This window comes from Cyprinus carpio, chromosome A13 (assembly GCF_018340385.1).
Source record: "Cyprinus carpio isolate SPL01 chromosome A13, ASM1834038v1, whole genome shotgun sequence".
Classification (NCBI taxonomy): Eukaryota; Metazoa; Chordata; class Actinopteri; order Cypriniformes; family Cyprinidae; genus Cyprinus; species Cyprinus carpio.
The window spans coordinates 21053198-21078357 of NC_056584.1; the positions used below are offsets into that span (position 1 = coordinate 21053198).

A 25160-nucleotide genomic window follows, 5' to 3' on the forward strand; every position below is an offset into this window, starting at 1 on the left:
TCCAAGGTCACTTACAACTAAGACAAGATAAGCTACAGACTGTTCACAACATTCATCTCCATCACGTTTCTAACTATAGATGACAAAACTCTTATTCCATCATCAAGATGCCGGAGCCAGAAAAAGTGCCCAAACTTGAAAACTTCCACATATTTTCACCAAAGAAAATTTGTTTCTGGGGATAAAAAAAAAAAAAGAATGAAATCCTATTTGTTTTCTAATCGCATGTGATTTATCATAGTGTGAACGATTCATCTCTGCATACTGTTTTTTTTTTTTTTCAACCTCATAATTTTTCATTAAAATATCATATCTTGATCTAATACAACAAACTTCTTCCTTGTTGATGTATACCAGATTTCTAGATTTCTCCGAATATTTAGTCTGCCCCTTTAATACAATTGACTGCAAGCTCACATTCAGATTTGTTTCCAGCCAATCAACAACCACTGGATTTAACCAAGACTTTTTTTTTTTTTTAAAGCCATTGCACATTTACATTTATGCATTGAACAGTGAGGGTGAAGGTTTTGGAAAGTGACTTTTTCCTTTTGATGTACAAAGGAAAATAACGCTACTCACTAAAATTGTTACAGTGCAACTTTAAAGTGAGCATGCTAATCTTTTTTTTATTTTATTTTGTCTTTATTGTGACGTATATCCAGACGGATCAGCTCGGACATATGTCAGTGTGGGCATGGCATGATTTTGTCCATTGGAATTCATTGGATCATTGTTGTTTGGTAATTTCTGTGAGCTCTTTTTTAATGATATTCCATAAAAAAATAAGAATTTTCAGCTTTGATTTCATGGTGACTTTAAGCATGCTGACTTTGAACCATGAAACAATAACATCATAAACCAGGGAGTGCGGGACAATGCAAAACAACAACTCAAATCTAGATTACTCCCATTATAATCAAACTACCCTTTGCTACACTTTGATATCAGTTGACACTAAAAGTTCACAAAACTAGGAGTAAACAACCTTATAAACAAAGATCGTGATGTGCATGTTGAATCAGTAAAAACATAGTCCATTCCTGAAAGGTTTGTAGATCCCGCAAACAAGGACCAGGAATGTCATGAGCATTCAAACGCAAACCTCTTATCTCCTCTTTCTTTCCTCTCAAGGAGATTGATGTCTCCAAAGTTCTTCTCTCTCACCACCCTATCACCTTTAAACCTCATCTACATCTTATTTCTCCAGCATTCATCAGCTCATGTCTTACAACTAGCAACTTTCCCCATCATATTTAAGTGGCCTCAGATAATGGCTCTGCTCAAGAAACTTAAACCTACCAGGGCAGTAAAAGCAACAGAACTGTCCAACACAGGCTCATTGGAAAAACGTGCCTCTAAACTCCAAAACGTATCTACATATGCAATTCACTGCAGTTTCCAACTGAAGCTGGCTTAATGTTCCTTAATTCCTGTCTTCTGCATTTAGTGATTCAGCAGATGCTTGGTGGTACAAAGTCACTTGCTCTCTCTGTTCCTCTGTGATGGAGTTTCTCAACCTCCATCTGATCTGCTGAGACCATCACAATCTTCAAGACTGAAGACACACCACTTCTCTGAGCGTTTAAACCATAAACATAAACAATAGTAAATGCATTTTTCCTCTAATTTTTTTTTTTTTACTTTGGTTTAATCTTGAAATCAGGTGTTAAGGTGCTAATAATATTAGCATTTGTATGATAAATTGCTTGTGCTTGTCCTCGTTTGTGTGCTGTACACCGCTTTAGAGAAAATCATATCTTAAATGATTAAATCTAAATGACAAAATGTAATAAATGTGCAAAAAGCAGCAGCTACAGTGTTATGGCATTACAAATAGTGAAGAAACAGGAAAGAGAAGCATTGACTTCTGGCCTTGGTAAAAGGCACTTTATTCCAAAAGAGAGTGTGTTGCTTGTTTTTTAGAGACAGAAGGGTTGAGTGCAGTCTATTATTCAGACAAGAGAAGGTCTTTAACCAGCCAGTTCACAGACACTGCAACCTTAAAATAAGTCCTTTTTTTCGTAGCTGACTTGATGGATTCAAGTCTTTGAGCTGAAAACATTAAAAATTTAAGTAATTAAGCAAACAGTTTTAAATTACTCTCCTGGAAAGTCTGATTTGAGATCATCTAGCAGCTCCAGCTGTAACTCTGACAATCAAAAATCTGATTTTAGATAAGTTTTTGTACTTGTGTGTAAGTTCACATAAACTTGAGCCTGAAAATAATCTGAGCTTTAGACTTTGGCAAAACCTTTATAGGAAAACGTTTCATTTGTGCAGAATTGGGCAACGGGGAATCATAAAAACTCCATTAGGACATGGAACCAAATCCCAGACCCAGTTTGACAGCTCCCAGTTGCTGGTAGTCATTTGTCAAAGTCTGAAACGCTTTTATCCTCTTTTTTCCTATTTCCTTTTCTCTTTTTTTCTTCTCTATATTTCTGTACTCCTCTCTTATAACGTTAAGACCAGAGCTAAACTGGTTTAAATGAAGAGCTGGGATGTAATACTGGGGTACCCAGTTATCTATTGAAATATCTCCCCTGAGCCATTAACTGAACCAACCAATAGATCCATTTTGGAAAGTGAATGCCAGCTCATTTTTCCACCGGTTGGCTATTACAGGAGATAATGGACTCTCCTAAAACCCATCTCTGCCCACTCCACCTGGCATTTGCCATTACTGCTGCCATACGGAAAACAGTTGGAGAAATAACTGTAATTCAGAAACAATTACGAAGGGCATTCTGCAAAATTAAACCTCGCCTGCTGAGAAGCGGTATAACCAGCATATGACAGAACAAAAAATTCAACTCATTGCCCTCTCTTTCTCTCACATGCTCTCTCTCTACTCAGTTCCCCGGCAAATGAAAGACCATGGAGAGGTCTTGAAAAGGAACACACGGTTCTTTAATTTGTGTCCTGTTCCGGCTTGTGTTTCACTATTGTCTTGAATTGGAGCCGACCTGCCTTATTGGACAATGAAGAAATAACAAGATTTGCAGAGGACTTAGAGGGAAAAAAATAAAAAGTTTTTAAAAACAAAAATTTGGGTTGAGGGAGGATGGGGTGGACTGAAAGGAAGTGAGAAAGTTCCATTATGTAGGATAAATGGATCTGGAGAAAAATTTGTTGACACAGTGGTTAAATAACCATATATAATTCAAACTCTACATGGTTGAGTACATACGCATAAGTACATAGTGTGCAGTCGGCAACCTACGGCACGCGTGCAAAGACTATAGAATACCCAAGACATGTCACTCATATGGTTTTGAATAGGGAAAAATGCAATGTTCAGTATGGCCACTCTATCAAAGGAAGCCCTGCCTTCTGAATCAAAGAGCCAATCGCTAATCTGTAAAGTCACTCAGCTGTCCCATTTGTTATAGAAACAGTCAGCGTTCTGGAGATGTGTGCTTAGGACTGCACATGCACACTGGTCTAGCCTGAACAATAAGCCTTTTTAATGCAAACAAAACTACATTTATGATACAGTTGTTATCAGATTTCATTGGTGATTTCAAATATGAAATATAATTGTAAGCTTGGCGAACAGTTTTGGAGGATTTGATATTTCCATTCAAAGGGATAGGAGCTGCACTTGAATGCCCGAGAGACGTTTCAAAGATGGCCCCCAAGTGAAACGACTTGCCTTAAAGGGACTTTAGCTACGTCCAAAATGACGCACTATGCACTAATACACTAATACATAGTCATAGAACAGTGCATAAGTACACGTTTTGGGACGCATCTTTTGCCCTCACGGTAATCGCCATATTGAATATTTCGAGGATGAAAACGAGGCTGTGAGGGATTTGTTTTAGCTGAACAGTTTACATATTAAACCACAGTAAGATCCTGTTAAATCTCTCACACCCTTGTTTTCTTTCGTCAAAATTTAAATATGTATAAAATAGAGTGATATATAGGCCTACTGTGTCTTTTCTCTCAAATATATATATTTTAAATATTAGATTTTTTGATTTTAACATTCACATATGCTGCCCCCAAAACTCACTGGCAAAAGACTTTATCAGCCTTCAATTTAGTGCAGCATGTTAAAGGACCCACTCATATTAATGGACACACTCTTGATCTTATATTGTCTCATGGGTTCTCTTTAGGTGATATTTAGATATGTGATACTAGCTTTTCTGATCACAGTCCTATTTTATTCAACACATCACTGTCATTGAATGCTGTAAAACCTCATGTATCAGCTCACCTGATGCGGAGGATCAATGCTGCTACCTCTGCTTCTTTTTCTTCACTCTTTTGAATCTGGGTGTGGTGTTGGACAGTGCCTTAAAGCTTGATAGTCAATCAAGTTGTGAAGTCAACCTTCTATCGGTTGCGAACACTGGTAAAAATGAAGTCCTTTCTTTCTTTTACCAATTTTGAAAGAGTAATCCATGCTTTTATCACCACAAGGCTTGATTATTGTAACTCTCTTTATTTGGGGATCAGTCAATCCTCCTTAAACTGCCTTCAGATGGTTCAAAATGCTGTCCTGCAGTTGTTGCATTGGTTACCTGTGCACTACAGGGTTCATTTTAAAGTGCTCTTATTGGTTTTTAAGTCTTTAAATGGTTTAGCACCCTCTTACCTCTCGGACCTGTTGTTAGTCCACCAACCTGCAAGAGCTCTCAGGTCTGCTAACTTAAGGCTCTCAGTGGTTCCTAGAACCAGACTCAAGTCTAGGGGTGATCGAGCATTCGCCGTAGCTGCTCCGAGACTTTGGAATAGTCTTCCTACAGAAATCAGAACTGCACCAACAATATCCAAATCCAAAACAAAAACAAAAACATTTTTATTATTCATGTTTTGCATTGCTCTGTCCTGTGTCTTGCATTTCTATTTGTTATCCTTGCCTTTGTTTTTAATTCTGTTTGTGGTTGGTTACTTTGTACGGCACACTGGTCAACGGTAGTTGTGTTTAGTTGTGCTTTATAAATAAATAAAAAATTGAATTGAAAATTAAAATCTTTTAATATTGTGCATTATATAGCAATATATTTTCTACTAGTAAATTCTGGTGGAAGCTAGTAACCGTGAACTTTGACCATGGATATGGTGAAATGTGGTTTGATATGGTAATTTCCTCTAGGCTTGTTGTTTGTCTTAACTTGTAAATCTCTGCCTCATGCAGTAGCCCGAATCTAGGGGCGGCTCCGGGAGGGCGCGGCTGCCAGTGACGCGCTTTTCTAACCTTTATATCCAAAGACAGAATTTTGCCAAAGTACAACCAGGCAAAGTGCGCTACCAGGTGCTTGCATGTCTCTCTCTTTCTGTCTTGCGTCTATCGCTTTCTTCAGTGCTGTTCTTTATCTTTGTGCGCGCAGTAAATCAGATCGATACGGCTGCGCAGCGCGTTCACAGCTGATCAAACAGTTCTCTGCCCTCTAGCTCTCATCACCTGCTGTCGGTAAGTGCTATTTGTAACTAAGCTTACTAAAACGGTTACCATAGTTTCTGTCACTAAAGATGTGCTAACTTGGTACAAGTTGCCACGGTCTCAAAACAGAAACTGAACCAAATGAAAGAGATACTCGAAGCATCTTACACTGTTTGAAGGATTAACGTATTATGATTTTACGCAAGTGACAGTAGCTAACTATAGTAACTCAGGTATTTTGCCGGAAGCTATGGTTACCACCATTGTATTTTTTGTAAAGGAAATCAGCGAGAGATTTGTTAGTGTTCATGTGAGACAAAAGTTTTGGTAAACCTGACTTTGTTAAACTTTAAACCTTTTTGTTTATGTCTAACAAATGCGCATATGATGCTCGCTAAAAAAACCTTTATGAAACTTGTTACAATGGATGAATGAGTTGATATGAATATTAAGTTTTTATGATTTGATGTTCAGGTGACAACCCGAGTGTGCTTCAGTGTACTTTCCCGGGCACCCCAAAAGAGCCACAAGGGGGTGCTAGTTAATGTCACATAAAAAAAAGTATAAACAAGTTTTAGAATGGTTTTTAATAAGTTAGAAAAGTAAAGGGCACACCTCAAAATAAACAAACAAATATTTTTTATCCTTCTTTCTATACAATAAAAAATAAAAACAAAAACAGCCTATGCATAAAAAAAAAAATCCTTATCTAGGCCACTGAAAAAAAAGAAAAGAAAAAAAGATGTAATAACTTTTACAAGTTAATACTAAAAGCAGTGCCATTACTGTTGTATTTAATTTTTATAATTTTTACAGTACATTTCAGGTGATTATTATGGGTCTGCTGTTGTCATGTTCTAGACTTTTTGCAGACAGTGTTTATTGGCTCTGCACAAACACAGTTTATTACTCAATGTTGATCGTGATAAGATTATAATGACATTAGTGATAAGAGAAATGAGGGGTTTTGGGAGGTATGAGTTCAGTGAAAGAAGGAAATCATAAAATAGGGTGTTTAGACAAAGTGAATGAGACAGGATAACAGACCACCACCTGAATGGTGTAATTTATCAATCACGTTAAAATAACAAAAAGAGAGGGTTTCAAATAACACATTTGTTAAGTACTGTATAGTGTTAGCATGACCATCTGTTGGGGTTTTGTATTCATGGTTTGAGTTTTTTATCTCATAAGCTACTTGATTACTTGACAAAACATTGTTCACAGTGTTCAACATTGTTCATCATAGCTTCATCAGTTATTTACCCTTTTTACAGTCCACCAAATTATTTATTTTTTTAAAATTCCCTGACATATAGAACATACTATAAATTGCTGGGACATATTATCTCTTAAGTTCATGCACCTAAAATTAAACCCACAATCTTTACACAAGTTCAGAAATGGATTTTCGCTGTGTTTTTTTGAAGGGAGACACCCTAGAGAATGTGAAGGAGGAGAAGAAACTGTTTATCATTTTAGACAGAGGTCCTTGTCCTCTTGAGCAATGGATGAGAAATCATACGGAACATAATGGCCTGTTATTAAAAATCGGTGGTATTTGTGCTGATGGCTACAGACTGCACCCTTTTAAAATTAATATTTATTCATGCATTGCAACACTAGTCTATTATTAACGTAACATATGCAAGAATAAATTATTTGCTGTGTTTACTTTCAATTCCTGTAAAATCTATTAATATTGTTTTAATGAAAGGAACTAGCTGACATGTAATGACATTTTAGCATTTAAAAGGAGATGTTGCTGAGTTTTGGGTTTGCAGCAGGAGGTTTTATCCGTGGCACAGCAGAAACACACACATACGCGAGTGGACTGTTCTGTTGACAGGTTTGTTGACTTGTGTGACCACTGATAGGAGGATTGGATCAAACTTTATAGGCTGTAATCAGTCTGTGTGATTTAGTGATCTCAGAAATCATGTTATCTAACTCTCTCCCTCTTATTATTTGGATTTTTTGCACCAGAGAACTCTGTCTGGGATTTTAGAAGGCTAGCTTTTCTTATCACCCGTCACTCCCTGAAAAAGAAGTGAGTCTCAATTAAGAGAGCATGAATGGTGTCAGGGATTGGAGTGGTTTCAAGTGTGAAGAATGTGCCTATATACACAAATGTGTGTGCATAATTATTTGTGTGTAGGTTTGCTACAAGTGCAGATAAAAGGCTCAGTTAGTGGGGTGATGTTGGCCTTCGTGTGCCCGATGTGAAATAAATGGAAACTTAATTCTTGGGTAAGTTCAAAGAAATTTCAAGTTGGCAGGAGGACCTTATTAGGATGGAGAAAATTTCTCCCAGGGACTGTGTGTGTTATGTGTAGGGGTTTCTTCGTCCTGTCCTTGGCCTTTGTTCAGTGGTATGCGTGTCTGGATTGTAGCCAATCGGAGCTTTACAAGAGTGTCAGTAGGAAAGTGTTTAAGTTCCTCTGTCTTACAATCAAATTTAGATTCAAAAGTTGCTTTAGTAAATGTGACCATACTTAAAAATATATAAAATTGTTCTTATAAGTATTATAAAAATAAACTTTTGGTTTGGTTGAGCGGGTGATTTTTAAATGGTGAAATATAAGGAGCAGTCTCTTTATTTTAATGGATTTTCTGTGCTCTTGTACTTAGACCATCTATTGCACACATGTGTGTGTATCATATTCCAGTGTGTTTGTCTGAGGTGTCTTTTTAAGACAACAATCAACAATATAGCAATAAAACAAAACAAATTTTATGAATTATAAAACCAAAATAGTTTATAAACCACATTTCCCCCCATAAAGTAACACTTTTCAGTAGAGACAGCAGATAAAGGTAAAAGCAGTGTCTCTAAAAAAAAATCATTGGTTAGAAAGTGTGGGAACCCAGTGTTGTGTACTGCAATCACACACCCCGTCTCTCTATTCCTTTCTGTCTGCTGTAAAAATGATAAAGAAAAGAGTAAAAATATAATATAATATTATACTGTATATGCTAATGTTCAAAAGTTTAAGGTCAGTGAGATTTTCTTTTTAAATGATTCTTTTATTCAGCAAGGATGCATTAAATTAGTTAAAAGTGAAGGCATTTATAATGTTACAAATTATTTCTGTTTCAAATAGATGCTATTCTTTTGAACTTTCTATTTATCAAAGAATCCTGAAATAAATGTATCACCGTTTCCACACAAATAGTAAGCAACATGACTGTTTTGAACTCTCATGATAATAATAAATATTAGTTGACTGACTGATGCTGAAGGATCATGTGACACTGAACACTGAAATAATGGCTGCTGAAAATTCAACTTTGCCATCACTGGAAAAACAACATAAAAATAGATTTATTCTTTTTAATTAAAAATGAAAAAAAAAAGTTATTAGATTTGTTAATACTTATGATTTTTTTTATTATTATTTATATATTCATTTATTTATTTATTAATGAAGTTGTTATCATATTTTATTTGTTGTCAGCACTCAAATTATATAAAGACAATCTAAAAAACCCTCAACCCAGAGAGTGAACTTTGCCTCCTGATTTCAGTAGTCAGTCACATGCTGGTGTGTTTATTAGTGCTGGTTTAATGTATGTGTTCTATTTACACGGTGTGCTTTAACATTCTATATTTACAGAGAATGTTTAGCATAATGTTTCCGGGTATATTCTTTATGGATATGTGTTCTTCTTTCAGACAGAACACAATATTTAGTGAGTTGTCTCAGTAATAATGTTGGCACAGGGATGTCTTACCTTTACTCGTTGTGTTTACCGAGGCAGTGGGCCAGACCTCTGACCCAAGACCCACAGATTCCCTTTAGCCTAGAGAACAGGGAACCCTGGGTATTAAAGTAAAGTTAGAAACATTAAAAACATTTTACATTTCACACATAATTAATAGAAATGCTCATAAAATTATTTCACCTGCATGAAAACATATAGAAAATATTTTGAACTTTTGAGATTTACTCAAAGTAGTCTCTGTAATGGTTCTCTGTAAAGGATTTTAGACATTGTTTTAGACTCACTTACATTATTTGGTGATGGCTTAAAAAAAAAAACAGGATTTCCTTTTTCCTTATTTTTGTCTTGTTTTCCAGTAAAAATATTTAAACATTCTTAAATCAACAACATTACTTAATATATAAAAGGGATCGTTCACCCAAAAATAAAAATTACCCCATGATTTACTCACCCTCAAAGCCATCCTAGGTGTATATGAGTTTCTTCTTTCAGACGAAAACAATCAGAGTTATAATAAAAAAATGCATCCTATCATCCGCTGGAACACTACTTTCTAGTGAAATGCATGTAAGACAGTTAGCAGAAGCTAGAGATTATGGTCTATAAAGTCATAAATATGGATATTTAATGTCATGATTTTCGACCTGTTTGTGATTTTCATTGTTTGTTTCCAGAAACTAATCTTGGCAGGCAACATAAAGACAACACAGGATGCCTGGTTTTCATAGTTTTATTAGCAGATGCATTTCCTTTTACAAATTTTTTCTCACATAATTACTGGAAGATAGAAAAATGTCAAAGAGGAACATGATGCATATTTTGATATAATTATTTCTAAATCTACATGATGCATAGTGAGACTGTAGAGGGAGGTAAAATAGTCTCTGTGGCAGGTTACACTGGTCTCTTCTGGGGAACTCATCACACCAAACCAGATTGGATAAATGCTTTAAGTTTTTTTTTTGATTGAGTCTTTAATTAATATTCTACTGATGACTGTCCAAAGAAATGCTGTACAGATTTCAAATCAGTTTCAAAGACTTCTGTTTGGAAGTTAGCAAAGGTGTCTCTATAGGCGTTGGCCTATGAAAGCTGCCATAGATTCCAGACCTTCAGCTTTTACTAAGGTGAAGTCAAGTCACTTTTATTTATATAGCGCTTTAAACAAAAAAAGATTGCGTCAACGCAACTGAACAACATTAATTAGGAAAACAGTGTGTCAATAATGCAAAATGACAGTTAAAGGCAGTTCATCATTGAATTCCGTGATGTCATCATCTCAGTTCAGTTTAAATAGTATCTGTGCAATCATTTGCAATCAAGTCAATGATATTGCTGTAAATGAAGTGTCCCCAACTAAGCAAGTCAGAGGTGACAGCGGCAAGGAACCAAAACTCCATCGATGACAGAATGGAGGAAAATACCGTGGGAGAAACCAGGCTCAGTCGGGGGGCCAGTTCTCCTCTGACCAGACGAAACCAAGCAGTTCAATTCCAGGCTGCAGCAAAGTCATATTGTGCATAATAATCATCTGTTTCCTGTGGTCTTGTCCCGGTGGTCATCTGAGACAAAGTCTTTACATAGGATCTGTATCTGGGGCTCTAGTTGTCCTGGTCTCCGCTGTCTTTCAGGGCTGTAGAGGTCCTTTATAGGTGCTGATCCACCATCTGGTCTGGATACGTACTGGATCCGGGTGACTGCAGTGACCCTCTGACTTGGATACAGACTGGATCTGGTGGCTACGGTGACCTCGGAATAAGAGAAAAACAGACTACTATTAGACTAATACTAATATCATTCTTCTAACGATGTAGCAAGTACATCGGGTGTTATGGGAAGTGTTCCCGGTTCCGGTTTACCTAATTAATGTTACAAATTATTTCTGTTTCAAATAGATGCTGTTCTTTTGAACTTTCTATTTATCAAAGAATCCTGAAATAAATGTATCACCGTTTCCTCACAAATAGTAAGCAACATGACTGTTTTGAACTCTCATGATAATAAATAAACCATTCAGGGCTTTATAAGTAATAAGCAAGATTTTAAAATCTATACGATGTTTGATAGGGAGCCAGTGCAGTGTAGACAGGACCGGGCTAATGTGGTCATACTTCCTGGTTCTAGTAAGAACTCTAGCTGCTGCATTTTGGACTAACTGGAGTTTGTTTACTAAGCATGCAGAACAACCACCCAATAAAGCATTACAATAATCTAACCTTGAGGTCATAAACGCATGGATTAACATTTCTGCATTTGACATTGAGAGCATAGGCCATAATTTAGATGTATTTTTGAGATGGAAAAATGCAGTTTTACAAATGCTAGAAATGTGGCTTTCTAAGGAAAGATTGCTTTAGATACACACCTAGGTTCCTAACTGATGATGAAGAATTGACAGAGCAATCAAGTCTTAGACAGCGTTCTAGGTTATTATATGCAGAGCTTTTAGGTCCTATAATTAACACCTCTGTTTTTTCAAAATTTAAGAGGAAGAAATTACTCGTCATCCAGTTTTTTATATCGACTATGCATTCCGTTAGTTTTTCAAATTGGTATGTTTCGCCGGGCCGCGAAGAAAGAAATATAGAGCTGAGTATCATCAGTATAACAGTGAAAGCTAACACCGTGTTTCCTGATGATATCTCCCAAGGGTAACATGTAAAGCGTGAAGAGTAACGGCCCTAGTACTGAGCCTTGAGGTACTCCACACTGCACTTGTAATCGATATGATACCTCTTCATTCACTGCTACGAATTGATGGTGCTCATATAAGTACGATTTAAACGATTTAAAGGTGTCTATAACTTTAAGAGGAATCTGTCACTTTCATAATAGTCTAGAACTTTTAGAAGAGTATATAACTTGTTGAAGGCCAATTAATGGAACATACAGTAGAGGCATGTCAGGTCAGCATTGGTTTTGATTCAAATGTTTATTTAGTAAGAGATGCAGAGGAGAAAGTTCTTTTAAACAGTTTTTCACAAAAATCCATAGTCCACTGTGCTTTATTTAACACTGAAACCAGAGATGAACAAATAGACTATGAGAATTCTCAAGAGAGCCAGAATAAGCAGCAAGGCTGTGTGTGTGTGTGTGTGTATGTGTGTGAGAGACCATTCTTCAAAAATAAAATTATGTGTCAAACAATATGTTTAATGTGCATTTTTATATTTAAAAATAAGTAAATTTTCTTACAGTTTTTACAGGTGTTTTACTGCCATTGGTATTTTAAATTAGGCATTCCATAGTGTAGTTTTTTAGGGTTGTAAATGTTGTAATTGTAAAATGTTGTAAATTGTGAATAAATATAACAGAAAATGTACTGGAAATGGACTTTGAAAAAAACACATAAAGCCATTTTTTTCTCCTTGTACACACTGCTACAAGCAAACACAAAGAGTTCCATGCACAATCCCCCACTCCAAGTGGTGAAAATTACACCTGCCCTTCTCAAAAAAAACAAAGAGAATAGTGTGTGCTTGTGTGTCTTTCTTTATCCATAATATATCTCTATATTAGATCAGAATCACAGGACACATGAAATCTTGGATGACATGGGGGGTGGAGAAATTATCAGGAAATGTTTATTCTGGAAGTGAACTAATCATTTAAAGGTTTGTGCAATATGTACACTACAGTTCAAAAGTTTGGGGTTGTTAAGATTTTTTAGTGTTTTACGCTCCCCAAGGATGCATTTAGTTGTTCAAAAATATGATAAATCCAGCAACATTGTGAAATATTATTTAAAACAAAATGTTTTGTCTGTTTTAATGTATTGTAAAATTGTTTTTATTCCTGTGATGTTTTTTTTAGCAGCCATTACTCCAGTCTTTAGTGTCACATGATCCGTTCAAAAGTTTGGGGTCAGTATGGGTCAGTTTATTTTTTTTCTGAAGAAATTCATACTTTTTTGTTCAGCAAGAATGCATTAATCTGATCAAAAACGACAGTAAAGACATTATTACAATTTTAATAAATGCTCTTCTTTTGAGCTTTTATTAATCAAAGAAATCAAAAAAATATAAAAAAAAACACACTGACCCCAAACTTTTGAACTTACTGTCTGCTTAACATGCAGGAGGTGTAAGCGTTACTCTTAAATACCTCAGGATCTGACTTCTTTTTTTTTGTGTCCTTCAGCAAGAACTTCCTCTGACACAGTCGGGCCTATGATGCAGTAGTCTGTCAAGCCAGGACCTTTCTTGAGTTCTCCAGAATGAGCTCCTCCCCTGGTCCGGCCCCTGCATCAGCCTCCCCTGCCCTGGAATCTGGCAAGGCCAATCGAGGGGACCCATCTAATACCTTCTCCCGTCTCTACACTTCCCCACTCGACATGGACAACCAGACCGTCTGCATTCCATCTCCGTATGTGGAAGCCTGTCAGGATTATTCACCACTGCATGGGGGAGAGATCAGCCACGGAGCCTTAACGCTCTACAGCCCCATGTCCTCCACAGTGCTGGGGTACCCTCATCCCCCCGTGTCTGAAAGCCTGGTCCCACTCAGTCCGACAATCTTCTGGCCTCCCTACACCACACACACTGCACTGTCTCTGCACTGCCCACCTCCAATGGCCTACAGCGAAACACACGCACACACTGCCTGGGAGGACGCCAAGACACACACGCTTAACCAGAGCAGGTGAGAATCCAGTCATAGACATCACATGCAGAGTATTAATAACTGATATATGCATTTAAACTCCAAGTAGAATCTGTCAAATGGATAGTTCAGTTGCCATAGAGACAATAACAGCCCTGTGATCACATAAAAATATTTTATCGTTTAAATTCATTTTATCTTGAGGTGCTTGCTACGGTATTTTAAATCATGCAACTTTTTGCGCAGATACATGATTTTGCTTTTCTTATTAGATTTTTCACGGGGTAGACAATAAAACAGGTGAAAGGGTCAGGTGTTCAGGTCTGTTCTGATAGGATCAGAGACAGCGGGAAAAAAATTATTCTAAATGCAAATGAGAAAATTCACTTATAATTGTGTATAGTTAGCTCAGCAAAATAAACAGACTATTATACAAAATAAATAAATTAACATAAAAATGCATTAAAGGCTATAATGTAAAATATTAATTAACGTAAAAAACGTTTTCTATGATGTTTTTGATGCTCCTGACACAAATTACGAACAGGACCAACCAACCAAATAAATATTCAAATAGGATATTATCACAAAGGGTTTAAAAAGCAAATAAAAAAGATAAATTTAAATAGTAATAAAAAATTGCCTGGATTTTCTAAGCTGGGTTTATTGCACCAAAAATATTAAAAAATAGTTTTAAGTCAGCTAGTCCGTAAAGCAACATTTCTCTTTTTTTTGTGTTTTCTTCCTATTTTTAAAACATGATATACTAAAATAACTAAAACTGAAATTAAATTTTATTAAAATTAAAAATGATAAAAATTATAAAATCAACAAAATTACTAAAACTGAATTTAAAATGAAAATTGAATATATAAAAATAAAAGCAAATTCAAAATATATATAAAAACTAGTTTCACACAGCAAGCACCACTCAGGATTTCTTATCTGTACGTTCATCTTTTATAGTTCTGTCCTTACTCATGCAAAGCTGTTAGGGCAGCAACTGGACGGTGATGATGGCTTGAATCCTTCACCAGGCATTGTGGGTAAAGGAGACACACACTTCTGTGCGGTGTGTCATGACTATGCCTCTGGGTATCACTACGGTGTCTGGTCGTGTGAAGGGTGCAAGGCTTTCTTCAAACGGAGCATTCAAGGTAAAAATGGTCAAGATAACCATTTAACATATCAAATACATGCTGAAATGCCATGTTAATCAATGGAAGGTTTTGCCTTTTTTTTTTTTAATGAATCCTCAAATACTGTACTTCTTCTGTGTGTGGATTTCTTTGAGTATGTCAGGGTCAGTTCTCTGTGTTCCCCCATAAACAAGTTTGATTTGACCTTTCAATCTATAGACGCTACTCAAAAGGCCAGATATGTTAAAACACATACGTTTTTACAAATAATAAATCTCAGTAAAAACCACACAGTATTTTATTTTTTAACCAACACATTTTCTTATCACAGATTACATTAATTCCGTGCAAAACCTGAATTCCCTGGTCAGTTTGTGATGTTCCTACTAATATCTCCAAGGATTACTTCAATGAAAAAATAGATTATAGAGGAATATTTTGTAATTTAGATTTTGCAAACATCAGATAGAAGTCAATGTGTGTGATTAGAAGTGTAATGTTTTCATTATTATTGAGGTATCACTTTACAATAAGGTTCATTAGCTAACATTAGTCAACTACTTTAGTTAACATGAACTAAGAATGAACAATACATTTATCTTAATGGTAATTTCAGCATTACTAATGCATTTTTTAAATCAAAAGTTGTGCTTAGTTAATGCACTTTGTCAACTAAGAATGAACATATTTTCATAAACTAACATGAACAAAGATTCAAAAATACTGTAATAAATGTATTGTTCATTGTTTGTTCATGTTAGTTAATACATTAAATAACATTAACTAATTGAACCTTATTGTAAAGTGTAACCATTATTACTTTTAACTTTTACTTCTACTTTTACTTATTACTTATAGCTATTTAATTTGTTTCTTTTTGTTCAGTCTGATTTCTAATGAAAAAAGGATATATTATTTTTTTCTATTGAAATATATTTTAAAACGTAATTTATTTCTACAATGGAAAAGCAGAATTGTGAGTCTAGTCTTCAGTGTCACATGATTCTTCAGAAATAATGTGACACCCCTATTATTATAAATTTTAAAACAGTTGTGCTGCTTAATATTTTTGTGGAAACCGTGAAACATTTGTTTTCATGATTCTTTGATTAAAAAAAGTTCAAAAGAACAGCATTTATTTGAAATATATGTCATTTGTAACATTAAACGTCACATTTGCTAAATTTATAAACTTTTTATACACTGCCCTTTCACAAAAAAAGTCACACACTCTAATATTTCGTTGTACTGCCTTTAGCATTGATTATGGCACGCATTCACTGTGGCATCATTTCGATAAGCTTCTGCAATGTCACAACATTTATTCCCGTCCAGAGTTGCATTAATTTTTAGCCAGGATCTTGTATTGATGATAGGATAGTCAGACCGCTGCGCAAAGTCTTCTCCAGCACATCCCAAAGATTCTCATTGGGGTAAAGGTCTGACTCTGGACTCTGTGGTGGCCAATCCACGTGTGAAAATGATGTTGCATGCTCACTGAACCACTCTTTCACAATTTGAGCCCGATGAATCCTGGCATTGTCATATTGGAATATGCCCGTGCCATCAGGGAAGACAAAATTTATTGATGGAATAACCTGGTCATTCAGTATAATCAGGTAGTCAGCTGACCTCATTCTTTGGGCACATAACATAATCATCCATGCAATAATTATCCAATGGGAGGATCTTAAATATTTGCTTAGTTAAATCCAGGTGGTGACTTTTTTTTTGGACAGGCAGTGTATTATACATGCATCCTTGCTTAAAAAAAGTATTACTTTCTTTCAAACTTTTTAACTGTAGTGTGTATTTAATTATATTTTGTAAAACATTTCTAAAGGTAACACTGATTATTAATATAAGCTATTGTTTAATCACATACAAAAATTTGTTTATACAAAAAAGTAAAAAGAAAATATGTTGGTGTAGAGACAATTTTCACTCAGAAATTGCTAGTAAATTCCATAAATGATTACAAAGAAATAGCAAGTAACATTGAATTAAATTATATTTTAGAGTAGAAAAATAGTACTTTCTTGTAATACATAGTCCAGCAGTCTTCCAAAAAAAACAATTTTCACAGTGTAGTGCAAAAATGTTTGAATCAATTAACAGCCCTAATAATATGATCTTAGACAACAGAAAGAGATGACATTAAAAAGCTGAATTTAACCAAGGCGTTCACTGTAGATCCAAGGATGTGAGCTTAATATCATTTTTTCTCCCAATCTTCTTTAGGACACAATAACTATATTTGTCCAGCTACCAATCAGTGCACCATTGACAAGAGCCGACGCAAGAGCTGCCAGGCCTGTCGACTCCGCAAGTGCTATGAAGTGGGCATGATGAAGTGTGGTAGGCAGACGCCTCTTCCTTTTCTGTGTGTAGACACTTATTTTATATAGAGGGAAAGATATGTCATTCTTTATATATTTTTGGTCACACATTAGTTTGAGGACCAATTCTCACTATTAACAAACTATTAACTACAACTTCTGCCTTAATCAACTTCTAATTTGCTGCTTATTAATAGTTAGTAAGGTAGCTGCTTGGTATGTGGTTTAGGTATGGGTTGGATTAAGGGATCTAAAATATGCAGGATAAGACATTAATATGTGCTTTATAAGTTTTAATAAACAGCCAAAATTCTAGTAATATGCATGATAATAAGCAACTAATTAAATTAATAGTGAGAATTGGTCCCTAAAGTAAAGACGGTGTGCTGAGTGTGCGCTTTTGATGTGTGTTTGTAATTGTGTGTGTGAGAACAGGTGTGAGGCGGGAACGCTGCAGTTACCGTGGTGCTCGTCATCGTCGCAACCCCCAGATCAGAGACAGCTCAGATGGGGCATTAGGGGTCAGACGTCGTTCCCAGCATCATTTAGAATTTCCACTCAATCCCACTCATCACTTCTTCCCTTCAGGGGACAGAGCTGAGGGGCGTGGCCTAGGCCTCTCCCCTGAGCAGTTGGTCAACTGTATTCTGGAGGCGGAGCCTCCTCAGATTTACCTGAGAGAGCCAATAAAGAAGCCGTACACCGAGGCCAGCATGATGATGTCACTAACCAACCTCGCTGACAAGGAACTGGTGCTCATGATCAGCTGGGCGAAGAAGATACCAGGTGTGTGTGCTCATAGAAATATTTTAAATGTTCCCCTAATTTGTATGTTATCACACATTGCACTTTTTAAGCAATGCGTAAGTTTTCCCATATGGAAATTTAATATATGACTTACAGTATGTTGCCCTATATCGAGAGTGATATTGCCATATATGTTACCTATAAGGGGATATAAATGTTCACATACTATTTATGTGTACATTTATGTGTACAATATATGTACATTTAATATATGTACATATATTACATTTGTGTATGCTTTTTGATTTTTATCTTTAGTTTAAAGTGCTTTTAAAAGTTAAGTATTTTTATTCACATCAAATTGATTTCTTGTCATTTCTAAAAGGTTAATGGGACTCAGTCATCATTCAGTCACCCTCATGTTGTTCCAAAACCATATGATTTTCTTTCTCCTGTGGAATAAAAAACATAGTTTAGCAGAATGTAGCTCTTTTCCATTCAGTGAAAGTGAATTGTGAGCAGGGGCTGTCATGCTCCATAAATGACAAAAAGCATAAAAAGCATCATTTAGTGTGAGTGTATGTGTATGTGCACTTACATCCTGTATTTGAAGGGCAGCAGCTGTGTTAGAGTGTGTTCTGGAAGGCAGTTTGTTACTCCTCTCACAGGTTTTGTGGAGCTGACTTTGTCAGATCAGGTACATCTGTTGGAATGCTGCTGGCTGGATATTCTTATGTTGGGATTGATGTGGAGATCTGTGGATCATCCCGGGAAACTCATCTTCTCACCTGACCTCAAACTCAACAGGTAACATCTCCCACTGACACTGGAATACACAGATCTGATATGAGCACATTGTGGACAGTCATTAAAAATGGTCAGAAAATGTCCACTGGAGTGTGTGGAAGGAGCCGTTTTCTGACCATTATTACTGACTGTCCACAATGTGCTCATATCAGATCTGTGTATTCCAGCAGTCATTTTCTGGCTTACCTACTTTGGTTGCTTAAGTAATCAAGTTGCATTCAACACTATGCCAAGTTATTTTTTCTATAACAACTGGAAGCTGAAATCTGCCAGTATGATAGCATGCTGGAAATTGGACGAAAAAGTGGTATACATCTCTTTGTGTTTTGTCTGTCTATGCTATGCCATGGGATCTATGATATCAAAACCTGAATGATGAGGAATAAGCTTACATTTCAACAGGTCAAACTCACCATTAACAGAAACTGAATTGAAATTCAGCTTTAAAGCCACCTAAAAGTGTGATTTGATTGAGTGTGATTGAATTTGTTAAATCAGATCAGTGTTTTTTCCTGTCATAAACATAATACATAAAATAGTCGTGCTGTCATTGTGTATAATTCTTTAGATTAGAATTGTTTGAAATCTGAAGGCGTCTTCCATAAGTGGGAGAGATTGGCTCCTATCTTGCTTGATGGTAACATTGGAAAAACACTGATGATTTATTCATTGACCTTCAGATAATCTTCTATTGTGTGTGTGTCATTGAATGCACTGTGTGACACGTGTGAACATAGATTTTGAAGTACATTAATCAAGAAAATGGATTGTGGAGAGATGACACCTTTTTTGTTATGATCTGTTTTTGTTCTCTTTTGTGAATGCGTGGCTGGTGTGTGTGTGTGTGTATACCTGTTTATTATTTTGTGTGGAATTGAATATTCCTCTTCCTTGGTGATTATCTCTAGTGTCTTAACAAACCTTGGTGTGTTCTCATAACACAAGCTTAGTTTGTACTATTCATTTCTCACACAGGATTTAGTGCGTGTGTGTTTGTGTGTGTATAAGAAAGTGTGAGACAGCTTGTACTTCCTTTGTCTTTCACCTGACACTTTAAGGTCATCTGTATTCATTCAAAATAAGCTGTGTATGTTAGCTAGTATTATCTTTACCTGGTTTTTCTATTAATTCATTAATTATTATTATTGCTACATGGCTCCAGAGTGATTAGTCACAAGACATTTATGGCTTAAGTGTTTGGCATTTTCTGTTTTATCTCTGTTTCATACCCTCTCTTTTTTCTCTCAAATTTATTTTAGGGAGGAAGGGAATTGTGTTGAAGGCATCATGGAGATCTTTGACATGCTGCTGGCCACCACCTCCAGATTCAGAGAACTGAAGCTCCAGAATGAGGAATACGTCTGTCTCAAAGCCATGATCCTTCTCAACTCCAGTATGACACTACTCTGATTGTGTGTGTGTGTGTTATTGTGCGAGATTTAAATGCAGCTTGTATCTTGTTTTTTCTTTATGTAACTGTAGGGCTACTAATAACAACATGCAAACTATATTTAGCATGTTGTTCAAAAACAGAAGCTTTTGATTTACTGGTCAGCGGTCTGATCGCTGATTCTATGAAAAGACTGTGTCTAGACGGTAACCTTTGTTCACTGAAATTGTCACAAAATGATCTGTTTTCTCTTTAACCGTATCAGATATTGTGATTCACTCCTTTTGTGTGCTTATTAAAAGATAACTGTTCAAGCTTGCCACAGACTCCTGAAGATGTGGAGAGCCGTGGGAAGGTTCTGAGGCTGCTGGACTCTGTGACTGACGCTCTAGTTTGGACCATCTCCAGAACAGGCTTGTCCTCACAGGAGCAGTCCATCCGGCTCGCCCATCTGCTGATGCTGCTTTCACATATTCGACACCTCAGGTAGCACAGCAGGTCTCACAAAGGCGTATGTGTTTCAATTTTCCCCTCATCTGTCACTGGCTCACTGTTCTCTTCATCTGTTGTCCGTAGCAACAAAGGCATTGAGCATCTGTCAACCATGAAGAGAAAAAACGTGGTGCTGCTGTATGATCTCCTGCTAGAGATGCTGGATGCCAACACGTCCCAGTGCAGCCGGATGCTGGCAGCTCACACAGAAGCCTCGCTCCAGTCGGACACACAACAGACCACAGAGATCCTCCACACATCCAGACAGAGCGACCAGGAGTCCCGGCACAGTCCACAGTGAGTGGATACATGCACACTTGTGTTGAATTGTGCTGTTTTTGGTAATACAGAAATCATATTTTGTGAAAAATACACCCAAAAATTTATCAAAGGGTTAACCAAATGATAGTTAAGAGTTTATGTAACTGGTTGCTATTTAAACGGTGGGGTCAGTAAAAAAAAAAAAGAAAAAAAAAGAAAGAAATTAATACTTTTATTCAGCAAGGATGCATTAAATTGATCAAAAGTGACAGCAGAGACTTTGAAACAGTTTACTGTTAGAAAAGATTTCTATTTCAGATAAATGCTGTTTTTTAAACTTTCTCTTCATCAACAAATCCTGAAAAAAAGGAAACATGGTTTACACAAAATATTAAGCGGCACAACAATTTTCTATACTGATAATAATAAGAAATGTTTCCTGAGCGGCAAATCAGCAAATTAGAATGATCTCTGAAGGATCATGTGACACTAAAGACTGGATTAATGAGGCTGAAAATTCAGCTTTGCCATCACAGGAATAAACTACATTTTGAAATATATATATATATATATATATATATATATATATATATATATATATATATATATATATATATAAAAAAACGTTATTTTAAATTGTAATAATATTTCACACTATTACTGGTTTTACTGTAATTTTGATCAAATAACTGCAGCCTTTTAAAAGTTAACCTTTAAAAACATAAAAAAAAACTCTTACCGACCCCAAGCTTGCAAAATTAGTCCTTTCCTGTTCACATGATTTTTGTTTGTTTTACAAACTGTGTTAAATAGACTGTAACATGCTGAACCTGGAACATTCCTTCAACTAGTGCAATCAAATGAATCATTATATATTTCTTAAAATGACACTTTTCACACAGGTTTTCGATTTCTAAGATAACACATATTGTGTGTGTCTCTCTAGAGCTGAAGAGACAGTGGATAAGACATTACATTGTAGTCTGCATCGAGCGGACATGGACACAGACTGACAGTGAGTACCCCTTCTGTGGGGTAAAAAGCTCCCTGGATGCAGCATTGCAATTGAATCCAATTTCCATGCCGCGTATCCTATGTAGAGTCTCAGGGGATACAAACCAGACCTGAGAAAAAGAACTTTAGATGACCAGCGACAAACTGAACCAAACAGGGCTTTCAAATGGCGCTCAGTCCTGCTTCAACACAATGCAGTTTGAACTGTTGCTTTCCTACATGCTGTAATGTCAACCCGAAGAGGAATCCTCCTCATTCAAACCAATCATGTGTTCAATATTCAAGAAATCCAAAATGGAATCCTTTCAAACACTCCCCAATCTGCCATTTGTCAGCAAAAAGCTAGCACCACCCCTAAATCGGACCATTGGATGAGCCAATGTTATGTTGTGTCCTTTTGAGCCATTCAAACAGATTGTCGAAATTACACACTGCTCATTTAAATATTTTGTTTGCCATCCAAGATGTCTAACAACCTTTGACTCAACATGACTGTTTCTCTGAAAACTGGCCAAGCTAAATGAAATGCACACTTCTAATAGTTATGCATTTTGTACTCTGTGTCTTTGTATTTGTAAGATGTTGGAGTGCTGTTATTTGCTGTCCTGTGGTGCTTTTTGTGGTTTATAAAGTACTTGTCATTGACAGTAAATGAAACACTTTCTAAAACATCTGTGAGTGTTGACGCCTCTTTCAGATGTTTTCTTAAAGCCTGGCTTATGCGCACAATCAACATGTGAAAAGTGTATCATTCTGAAAATGTGACTTTGTAATGTGTAATTACAGATGCGGTTGAGTTTTCCTGGTGCTACAAGTAACGGTGCATCCTGACACAATTCCTTGTGTAAAACTTTCTGCACCTGAAGTGTCCTAAGAAGCAGGTATTTGCAGGAATTAAAGCTGAGTGTATAATTTCTGCACACGTCATCAAATAGTATTACAATGCTGCGTTCTGTCCTTAAGGGCTCGTCCCAATGTTCTTATCCCTTTGAAGGGTTTACCCTCCTGAGTGAGCGCTAGAAAGAGTGTGCACTTCTACGTCATCTTGCCAAGCAATTTAAGGAGTCGTCGTAGTCACATAATTAAAACTGTGCAAAAAATGGTGGGAGCACAGTGTCAGTTGTACCCTTTGAAATTCTTCTTTCTTAAGTGCCCTTCAGAGGTGGAGTTACAGTATCTTGTTTGGAATGCAGGATGAAAGTCATTTTTAAACACAGAGTCCTAAACTCAAGTTGAAATGCTCAAATTAGCTTTTTAATAGCTCCACTGTGTTTACAGTTTTTGGGGAATTAACCTACTTATAGTTATCTGATTAAACTGAGGTAACTGAAAAGAAATTGCACACTTCAGCTTTAAACGGGGAAAAAAGTACTGATGATACAGTGACACAACAGTACGTTTCTAAAGGTAGCAAAACTAAATTCATTTTTATTGTATACAGCTGCAAAATAAATATGTGGGAATTAAAGGAGTGAACACTTGCATATTTGCACATGGTTTATTTTTTAGTAAAACTGACTTCAAACTCAGAAAAAAAAAACCATTAACTTTATATTCGCTTTAACCATTGTTTGACACTGGCAGTGCAATGTGTGCTGCAAAGTAAATTCATGGATATGTATTTCATAGCCTATTTTAGTTGACCCATAATGTAATCCATACTATAACAATTCAATTAAAAACATTAAACAAACAACAGGATGAACAGCACTCTTTTAGTAACCGTAATGAATTATAAAGCAGTTTGACACTTTGGCAGTTAGTATGAATAAAAAGAGTGACTAATGGCCTTTTTACCATATTATCATCATCATCACAACTGACTTTCTATAGATTAAAAAAAAAGTCACATACAAACATGTGGACACTTTTGAAATGTGTTTCTATGAGACACTTTAACCATTCAGCAAAAAAACACACCTGGACACCAGAATTTCCTGCCAGAAAAAATCTAGCTATAATCTATAAAACATAATTAGATATAATTTAGATCTCCACTGAGATCATTTACCAATCATAATTAAATAATTTCAGTAGTTTAACAATATTCACACACACGAAAACAAGACAGCCACCAAACTTTAGGCTGAATAAATTAAAGGACTATTACATTTGCACACACCCTGATGCCTCTCTGTGACTCTAATCCATGGCTTTGACCAAGAAATGGCAGCTAAGAGAGCTACAATTAAAATATATTCATAATTGAAAGTAATTTTACATTGACTCCTAGAAACAAGACTGTATGAACATAACTGATATTTAAGCAAGCCCCTTATTTAGACATATAAACAGGGCTTCTAGTTAAAAAATACAGGCCGACTCAAAGCCTATGAGTGAGCTATAGGCTTTAGGTTCAATTATGTATCATTCACATTTCAAAAATAAATACATTTTTGTGAAGGAGTATTTCAATGTTTCAATGGATGTGCTGCTACATACTATACAGTTAGAAAATGAGTGCACCTTTGATGAGGAACTCTTGTCATTCTCTAAGATATACATCATGAGGAAAGGTTCCTGAAGAGAAGGTTCGGATTGCTTGAGAAGAATCCCTCTCCCTTTGTAACAGACCTCAGATCCAGAAACAAGATTTGATTGTTGCAGGAAAATCTACTGAATCACAAACACAAGGGCTTTCACTCAGATTAAACATAGCTACAGGATCTGCTACAGGAGAGTTAACCAGGAGGCTTGGACTACATCCCATTTCCTCTACTGATTCAGCTGTGGCCGTGTGTAAGTGAAGGGTACGTGTGGTCATTTTCATGTGGGTGGGGGTCCGTTGGTGTAGAGGAGCATGGGGTAGAAGGATCGGGCAAAGTTGTTGGAGAGAGTGCAGCTGTAGTCGTCCTCTGAGAGAGGCACCAGACACGCCACAACCAGCAGCAGCAGGAAGAGGATGTGGAGGGGGAAAGCCGCTCGTAGGACACGATATAGGAACGGCCTCGCTGGGGACGAATTAGACTTGTCAGCCCTGCAGAAAAGTCAAAAAGTTTGGATTTTTTACACTACTGCTTAAAAGTTTGGGTTTTGTCTTATTTTTTGAATAAACATTTATTCAGCAAGGATGCATCTGATCAAAAGTCATAGTAAAGACTTTGGTATTGTTACAATTTTTTTTTTCTTTTGAACTTTTTATTCATCAGTGAAGCCTGAACTAGTTTCCACACAAAAACCTTAAGCAGAACAACAGTTTTTAACATTAAGAATAATATTTCTTGAGCACTAAATCTGCATTT

At 36.2% G+C, this 25160-nt stretch overlaps 2 protein-coding genes across 2 annotated transcripts in view; one reads left to right on the forward strand and one right to left on the reverse strand.

The window, feature by feature from the left end:
- The first annotated feature begins 5223 nt into the window (after positions 1 to 5223).
- On the forward strand, positions 5224 to 23402 carry esr2b (estrogen receptor 2b). The gene is made up of 10 exons (XM_042769339.1): positions 5224 to 5431; positions 13268 to 13768; positions 14696 to 14886; positions 17110 to 17226; positions 17643 to 17993; positions 18623 to 18761; positions 20021 to 20154; positions 20454 to 20637; positions 20728 to 20940; positions 21851 to 23402. Exons 2-10 carry the CDS (start codon positions 13344 to 13346, stop codon positions 21915 to 21917), a joined length of 1821 nt encoding a protein of 606 aa, XP_042625273.1. The 5' UTR covers positions 5224 to 5431; positions 13268 to 13343; the 3' UTR covers positions 21918 to 23402.
- The window catches only part of LOC109063916, an 89009-nt gene continuing 87251 nt past the window's right edge, over positions 23403 to 25160 (reverse strand). Inside the window, 1 exon segment of the mRNA XM_042769340.1 lies at positions 23403 to 24895. Coding sequence (XP_042625274.1) covers positions 24685 to 24895 — 211 coding nt within the window. The 3' untranslated portion in view covers positions 23403 to 24684.